Here is a 9,223-nt window from a genome sequence, read left to right as displayed (position 1 = left end):
TACATAAATAGACTTTTATTAACATTTAAAACCTCTCAGAGGCCCTTTTAGCCACCGACCTCAAATTACCATACACTTTTGAAGGCGGGGAACCCATAATTAAGTTACATATAGCTCGTCGGGCCAAGGCTATATTTTGGTAACTACCTAAGATATGAATTTTTGAGTCAGCCAGCACTATTCTAGTTTTTGTTACATTTTCAATGGTAAATTTCGTGCGTCCTGCTTTGCCTGCTAATCTTCCGATGGCTCTCCCTAAATGATCACCTTGCAGTGTCTTAACATCTTTTACTTCGAATGATTCCACAAAAAGATCATCTAATCTCAGTAGGGCTAATGCATCTTCAACGTCGAAGCCGTATATGAAAGCCTGAAAATAAAACAAAATAATAAATTTTTTATTGTATGTAATTGATAAATTAAAATTATTAGTAAGATCAAAGTTCACTTTTTTTTAACTGAACAGTTTGTTTTACAATATAAAGGTGTCAAAAAAAGCAACACTGCCTGATGGTAAATAGATACCATACCGATGGAAATATTACAAACACATTAGCCTAAACATGTCATGATAAATGTGCTTTTTTCCAATATGCAAAAAATGCTATTATCTTAAACATGGATAGGTATTTAGTTGCCTACTTTGGCTATGTGTGAATAAAAAAAAACATTACCCTAAAAGGAATATAATATGCAAATATTTAAAATAACACATTTAGGCTAGAATGCTGCAATAGCCAATAACTGTAAGCAATGCAGAGATCTGCCAAATAATACTACTCCAAGTGGTGATGGCACCAAAGGCTGGCAAAGGCAAGGCTCAATCTGTTACCAGTTATGGACTAAGTAGCTACGGTAGGACCTATAAAACACATTTAAATAATATTTATGCTTTACAGTTACGTTTATTAAAAACCATTATCCCAAAATTTAAAAATAAAAGTATCTTGAATGAAAGTGATATTTTTAAATATTGTAATGCATTTACATTGGTAAAATTCAATATCCTAAATGAAGTTAATGATCCTTTTTTATTAATCGAAAAATGTAGACCCAATACCATAAGAAATATTCAAAACTCAAAAAAAATTGTTATACCGAATGCTAGAATTTCTTACGGAGCTAGAATGTTAAACACTATTATACCTGCATTTGTCAATGAACTTCCCGAAGACCTACAAAAGTTATACCTGGACAAACGCAAATATAGAAGATCATTAAAAGAACATTTATTGAAATCTTTAAGCGTTTAATAGTCACTAAATTTTGGTAATTACCTTAGTTTAGATGTAATTGCTATAATATGGTATGGTAGGGAATAGATATTGTATGATAATATGGTATGCGACACGGCAGCTTGTCCGGATAAGCTCTTGTGAGTTTTCGTGGCAGGCTTATGTATAAGTGTTAAGTATGTATTTTTTGTATTTTTGAACAAATAAAAAAAAATGTATTCCTGTGGTAAGTAAGGAAGCCAGAGATATTGGGGAGGATCTGGGCTAGGGATGGCAATGTGCATTTGTTTACCATCAGATAGGCTGTACACTTATCACAGGTATTGCCAAGGCCACCTCTGTATTGTTCTCAAGACAGTAGGTTTTACAGACAATAGGCTTTAAGCCTCTCATACAATTTTGTCATGCAACCTTGCAGTTGCACTTAAGAGCTTTTTACAATTGTTGCTCCCAACAAACAAAATTTTAAATTTTTGATATTATTTCACATATTAATTAGCCATATATGGTAACATCGGAGTGCATAGTGGGGTCACATTAAATACAAGGATGTGAACACACTTCACTGAGTAACGAGATTAACAACCACACAGGGTAAACCCAAAGATAGGTAAATTTAAAGTAAAATGTAACAGTAGAATTATGAAAAAAGACTTGTGGTAAAATATATATTGTACAAACATTCTGCTCATATTCTAGAGGACAGCGTCCAGACCTAATTACAACACTGCATTTTGTTTCTATTTTTGAAATTAAATTTCGAATTACCTTAACAAAATCAGCAGCTTTCTGTAAATTTGCAACGTCTCTCGTCTCCGGTCCCACTCTGATTTCCACATTTCGTGTTTTGGTGTTGAATCTCACTTGGAGCTGTAGATGTTCCGTAATCGGTGTAAAAATTTTCAACCAGTTTTCTCTTAGAGGTGTATACCTGTGAAAAATAAAGACAAATTATTAAAATATATATTATTAATTATTATTATAATAATTTACTTGTAAAGGCTTTCGGCTATTTATTTTCTTGTAACTATCATTTAAAAAAAAATTATGATTTCCATTTTAAGGTTATACCTGTGAGCAGGTACTGCAACTTTTCTCATATTAACTTTAGATTCATTTGGTTCAGCATTTTTCTTCACTTTCTTTAGCTTTGATCGTTTACTCTTAGACTTCTTTTGACCTGTTGTTTGTTCTTCAACTTCCATAATTTCGCCAGGTTCTGCATTTTGCTTAACATTTTTTAGTTTTACAGGGTTCTTTGCTGGCAAAAACTCATCTACATTAATATTTTCGGTTTCCATGTTGCGTTATTAATTAAATTCTCGCCACTTTATGTGTGGACAAATAAAAAACGTGCTAGTTTTTGTTATTAAATAATTTTCACATGGCTCCAGATCACTGCCACAGACCAAAAGAAATGTTTAGTTATATTGTCACATAGATTAAACAGATATTGTCATGTCTCAAAATGAAAAAAAAATGGTAATAAAATATTACCAGTATTAAAATATAGCTTTCTCTCATTCACTGTATTTTTTTTTTTTTGTAGAGATAAAATCAATACAATAAAAAATTAAATTTAACACTAAATTATACCTATTTAATTATTTTTATGTTATGTAGTATGTAATTAAGTATCGTAGTTCAAACTTTCAGAGTACTTTGACGTAATTTACATATGTCAAAAATTTAATGAAGATGTTATGTCACATCTCCTAGTACAATTTTTGTTATTATGAATTAAAGAAAGGTGAGAAAAGCAACCTAATTCTTTTTAATATAATTTAATAAATGAATGAGTTCTAATTATATATTTTTTACAGTCAAGAAAGAACATGGCGACTTTAATTAGAACCACTTTAGTCAAGTTCAGCCCTCAAGGTGGAAAAATAGCAGGATGTACGGTCATTCAGAACAGGACCATAATGGGTAAAACTCTTCGGGAGTCCCTTGGACCTCGTCCACCGAAGCCTCCACCATTTGACTATGAGAACAAATGCTACGGCTGGTTACGTAGTCTTGTTGACCGAACGACACATCGATTCGATGAAAACTCAAAAGTTCTAGTAGTAGAGGGCCCTGTAGCTGCGGGTAAGACAACATTCGCCGCTAGTCTGGCTGAGGATCTCGGAATGAAGCATTTCCCCGAAGCCAATATGGATATCCACTACGTCCGACCTAATGGTGTCGATATACGTATGTTCGACAAGGACATACCAGAAGACACGAGAACTTTCGACCATGTCAACTTTAATCTCTCACCGAATCACCGTCTAGCCGGCAACTTCCAAATTATGATGTACATGGCTCGATACAGCCAATACATTGATGCCCTGGCTCATTTACTCAATACTGGCCAAGGTGTTGTTCTCGAGAGGTCTCCATACTCAGACTTTGTCTTCCTAGAAGCCATGGTCTCTCAGAACTACATCAGTAAAGGTGTGAAGTCTGTGTACTATGAATTGAGGGCTAATACGATTGAAGATCTCATGAGACCTCACTTAGTCATCTATCTTGATGTGTCTGTTAATAAGGTATAAAAAGTTTATTTACTTTAGTAATTTCGTACTACTCATTTAAACAAGATTTCAGTAAATAATTAAATCTGATAAGAATCATTGTTGAAAACAGTGGTGTTAATCTTTTCTCATCATATAAACATCTAATACTAATTTAATTAAGTAGAAATAATCATTTATTGCCTTGCCTAAAGGCAATTGACGATACTAGATAAATTTGGATATTTTATGTTGTATGAGAAAGTCTATTTAACAAGAAAAACTAGATTTTAATACATTATGTTATACACGAGAAGTGGACAATACTTACAAAGATCAGTTTGGGTCTTATCCATAACTTACCATAAAAATAGGTCTATTAAAAAAAAGTTACAATATATATAATTTGTTAATTTAACAAAAGTAACAGTAAAAACCTAACCAGATATTATTCTTGTACTAAATACCTCACAATAAAAATTAATAATCAAGCAAATTTACAAAAAAATAGGTACAGGAAGCAGTCAAGAAACGTGGCCTAAAACATGAAATGGAGGGCAAAGCTCTTACAACACCATTTTTAACTGAAATTGAACATCAATACAAGAATAAATATCTCCGAGACATATCGACCCACGCGGAACTGCTCGTTTACGACTGGAGTGGTGGTGGTGATGTAGAAGTTGTAAGTATTTGAAATTAAGAATTTAATTATTCAGATTGGACAGGTAGGAAATGTCTTGTACAAAATTTGAAGCAGCCTGACTGGGGTAGTACCTTACAAAAGATCACAGCTAAATTTCCTACACTGCTCTTAAGTAGATTTGTGTGTTGTTATTTTTTTATTATTTATAAGCAGGGAAAAGACCGCTTCATTGATCTGTCAGTGATATGAAACAAACTCTCACCTAACTAATTTGTCATATCTATCATTCATAGGTCGTTGAAGATATCGAGCGTCTCAACTTTGAGCAGTACACACACCGTGAGGAGCCTAAGATGAAGGACTGGCGTCTCCCTCGTGAGATGGAGTGGGCCGACCAGCGGATGTTGTACACCAACTACAAGAACTACCTGATGAACCTCTTCAACATACCTCGGTATGACGTACCGGAGCTAATCACTGATGCTGATGATGGATATTTAAGAGACAAGGTAAGGGAAATATTTTTATTTTTTAACAGACTTCAAAAAAACGAGGACGTTACTCAATTCGACTGTATATATATATATTTATGCATGTTCAGGGATAACTCTGTCGTTTATGAACCGATTTTTATAATTTTTTTTATTTGGAAAGGAGATACCCCTAGTTTGGTATCATGATAAGGAAACCAGGATCTGATGATGGGATCCCAGAGAAATCAAGGGAAACTCTCGAAAATCCGTATAACTCTTTAATGGGTTTACTGATTTTGATGATTTTTAATTTAATAGAAAGCCGATGTTTATCGTATGGTCACATTTGAATTTCATCGAGATCTGATTACGACTTTTGGAGTAATCTTCGATAATGCGTATTTACTTGATAATTTTTTTGTCTACCTACATTGTATTACTTGTCGATATAATTGAAGTCGGTTTTTCTTCGTTTGCCAGCAAACACAATTATGAAACATCAATTTCAAAACAAGTCAAGTCCACTTAAGAGCCATTTCACAAAAATCGGTAACAATCCGCGAAATTGTAATATTTTGACGTCGTTAATCTCAGTGGTGGATGCAATAATGTAATTTATATTCTTGAAATATAATAGAGCAACCTTTGTTGTAGTCCATAGTCAGATCAGAATTTTGATTTATATTATGTGTATAAAATTATTAACCTTTTCATCAGCCTCCTCTCCCTGGGTAAACGGTCGCAATGTATACTTTGAAGTCCTACTTTTCAATAACCTCTACGTTGAAACCATTTTAAAAAAATACGTAATATGTGGAATATAATTTTGTTGCGCACTATCGCAGATTTTTATTCAATTTGTATCTCTATTAAACGATAAAAAAAAATTTAAAGTTACGAATATTTTCCAAATAAGTACAATTTTAAAAGCGATATTTTTCTTGGAAAACTAAGAAATTTTAACGAACTATCTTCATCAAAGTAAACTTACATCATTAAGGAATACAAAAAAAATAAAATAAAATAAAAGATGTAATCATTTTTAATACATTTTATATTAAATAATAAAAAGATAGTATATATTACCACGCATCAAGCCCAGTAAATCAGTCGAGCGCTAGAGGTAAGGTCCACGCCAAATTGTGTGCAGCCGTCTCTTTCGCTCACACGCGCCAAGCGCCTGTTGTTATAGAAGATAAACCGCATTTGATACTTTCATAATAAAATATAAATAAAATAAACATATTACGAAAATGACTGTAAAATAATATAATGATAATTTCTGTAAACAAATGTATAATTTAATTTTCTTTTCTCACATTATCAATACAAATAGGCATTTCAATCTGTTTGTCTTGTTATTTGTTAATTAATATGTTTGTCGGTGTCGATGTCATAAAATGCTATTTTATTCATATCGTAAATATTAGATTCATTCGTAAACTGAATAAACTAAATCAATTTAAAAAAAATTGTTTCATAAAATTGATTTTTTATTTTTATTTTAAATTTATTGACTGTTGTTATATAACATACTTGAAATTTTTAACAAATTAATTATGTAAAAAACATTTTATACCATAGTTATTAATTTTTATTCACTTCAGCCTATCGCAGTCCACTGCTGGACATAGGCCTCCCCAAGTTCGCGCCACACATCCCGGTCTTCCGCAATCCTCATCCAGCCTACACCGGCAATCTTACGTAGATCGTCGGTCCAACGGGCCGGAGGACGTCCCACACTGCGTTTGCCAAGACGCGGTCTCCACTCTAGGACCCGTCTACTCCAACGGCCATCGGTCCTGCGACACAGATGACCAGCCCACTGCCACTTCAACTTGCTAATTCTGTGGGCTATGTCGGTTACTTTCGTTCTCTCGCGGATAGTCTCATTTCTAATCCTGTCTTTGAGAGAGACCCCAAGCATAGCCCGTTCCATTGCACGTTGAGCGACTTTAAACTTGTGGACCAGTCCCTTGGTCAGTGTCCACGTCTCGGCTCCGTATGTTAACACAGGCAGGACGCATTGCTCGAAAACTTTTGTCTTCAAGCACTGCGGAATCTTCGAAGTGAAGACTCGACGGAGTCTGCCAAAAGCCGCCCAGCCCAACCGAATCCTCCTATCGGCCTCCTTCTCGAAGTTGTTGCGGCCTAGTTGGATAGTATGGCCTAGGTAAATATAATCCTGAACAACTTCGAGAAGGGTACCATCGACCGATACCGGTATCGGTATGACTTGGTTGTTAAACATAACTTTCGTCTTATCCAAGTTCATACAGAGACCGACACGTCGGGAGGACTCGTTTAGGCCGGCCAGCATTTGGCCTAACTCATCCAGCGTCTCCGCAAAGATGACAATATCGTCGGCGAAACGAAGGTGAGAGATGAATTCACCGTTGACGTTGATGCCCCGTTCCCCCCAATCCAAGGTCTTAAAAACATCCTCTAGCGCAGTGGTAAACAGTTTCGGTGATATTACATCCCCCTGTCTTACCCCGCGCCGGAGGGAAATAGGTCTTGTTATTTGGTCATTGACATGAACGGTCATCGTCGCCGCGTCGTACATAGATTTTAGTACCTCGATATATGCCAGTCGATATGACATCTCTGCAGAGAGTCCAGGACAGCCCAGGTCTCGACGGAGTCGAAGGCTTTCTCGTAGTCCACAAATGCCATACACAGCGGTTGATTATATTCTTCCGTCTTTTGGATAATCTGCCGAACAGTATGGATGTGGTCCACGGTGCTGTAGCCATTTCGAAACCCAGCCTGCTCTGGTGGTTGGAATTCGTCGAGTCCTCTGGCGAGACTAATTTTTATTATACATTAGAAAATGATCAAGATGGTCTTTTGGTTGTCACACTATACTTACTAGCACAAAGATCGCGCGATGCGACCAAATTTACCTAAACTTGCAGAGCGTAAAATTGTGAAATGGCTCTTAACATTAGAGGCCCAAGTATACTTTTGAAAAACTTTTTGTAAACTCATTTGTATTATTTGTATTTGACTATTTTTTTTTTAACTACGCACTTAAAATTATTTTTAAGAATTTCTATCATGTATTGGACTTGGTTTAAATTAAATTAAAATTTTATTACAATCCTCAGTAGATGCATTTGAAAAAAATTTTTTCAAGAACTTTTCATTTGGAATTGTCTACTTTTAAAAATTCTCTCATTTCTCTCTGTCCTTATTAAAAAGTTATGATATAATTATCAACATTGACGACAAGACTTGCATATTTTATAGGTCATCTATGAACACCCAGCTTTCGAATACATCGAGGGTTACGGCAAAAATGATGCAGGGCAACTGTTCAAGAACAAACTGCCGAAATACACAGAATATATATAAAATAAAAATGTAAAATGTAGTAGCCTATTAAAAATGTTTATAAATTATGTTTTTTTTTTTATTATCTGTTCCATTTACACTATATAAAGCCCGTAACTAAAATGATCAAGTTTATATATTTCAGCACTGCTGTTTTTTTTTTAGTAAGTAATAACAGGCTGAATCTTTGTGAGTAGGTTTGGTTCGATTATGTCGCCCAATTTAGGTATCATCTTTAAAAATAGGGGGTAGCTATTGTAGTGTGCAGCTATAAAACGTGTAGAATCCGGTTATTTAGAACATAATTATTTATGGAGACCTTTTATGATGGTAACTTGTCCCTTGTACGGAGCCGGGAAACCGAGAAAGAGCTGTACAGACTAGAGACTTGTTCATAGAATCCAGATGAGAGAGAAAAGATGGCGTTTGGGAAACGATAGCAAAATAAAAAAAGTAGGTAATAATTGACAAAATATACAAAAAGCAAAATGTATTTTTTCAATGATCTTTATAAATTAAACGACGAAATAAAACACATGTTCGTCAGCAATTTATTTTATTATAAAAGATACATTTAAAATGTTTACAAAACAATAATCTTTCGCTTTACAAATAGCACCACAGATAATTATTTCATCGTATTCCTCATGTGCCTATCTTAATATATATAAATCTCGTGTCACAATGTTTATCCTCAATGAACTCCTAAACCACATAACCGATTATAATAAAATTCGCACACCATGTGCAGTTCAATCCAACTTGAAAGATAGGCTATATTTTATTTCGATATATATAATTATTATTTTCAAGAAAAAAAAATAAGGCGGTACGGAGTTCGCCAGGTCGGCTAGTATGTTTTATAAAATTATATTTCTGTAATTGATGCATGAAATTTATTACAATTCATTGGTGCACTCATTTATTACAAATTTTGAAACAAGTCGAAGATTTGTATTTAAAGTTTCAAGGGCCGGTTTCACCAGTAGTGGATAGTTTATTCTGCACATAAGTTACAAATAGACTTTAACCGCA

The 9,223-nt window shown here is 34.3% G+C and overlaps 2 protein-coding genes across 2 annotated transcripts; one reads left to right on the top strand and one right to left on the bottom strand.

Moving 5' to 3' along the window:
- On the bottom strand, positions 1–2,665 carry LOC123665704 (RNA-binding protein pno1). The gene is made up of 3 exons (XM_045599966.1): positions 2,307–2,665; positions 2,004–2,166; positions 1–370 (listed from the first exon to the last, which is right to left on the bottom strand). Exons 1-3 carry the CDS (start codon positions 2,534–2,536, stop codon positions 26–28), a joined length of 738 nt encoding a protein of 245 aa, XP_045455922.1. The 5' UTR covers positions 2,537–2,665; the 3' UTR covers positions 1–25.
- Positions 2,666–2,885: 220 nt separating this feature from the next.
- LOC123665676 (NADH dehydrogenase [ubiquinone] 1 alpha subcomplex subunit 10, mitochondrial) lies at positions 2,886–8,256 on the top strand. Its single transcript, XM_045599941.1, has 5 exons — positions 2,886–2,985; positions 3,059–3,769; positions 4,245–4,418; positions 4,673–4,888; positions 8,105–8,256. Exons 2-5 carry the CDS (start codon positions 3,071–3,073, stop codon positions 8,207–8,209), a joined length of 1,194 nt encoding a protein of 397 aa, XP_045455897.1. The 5' UTR covers positions 2,886–2,985; positions 3,059–3,070; the 3' UTR covers positions 8,210–8,256.
- Positions 8,257–9,223: the final 967 nt, after the last annotated feature.

The sequence above is a fragment of the Melitaea cinxia genome, chromosome 24 (assembly GCF_905220565.1).
Source record: "Melitaea cinxia chromosome 24, ilMelCinx1.1, whole genome shotgun sequence".
NCBI classification, from domain to species: Eukaryota; Metazoa; Arthropoda; class Insecta; order Lepidoptera; family Nymphalidae; genus Melitaea; species Melitaea cinxia.
The sequence above is the reverse complement of the archived record's forward strand: the minus strand, read 5'-3'. Positions and strand labels throughout refer to the sequence as shown.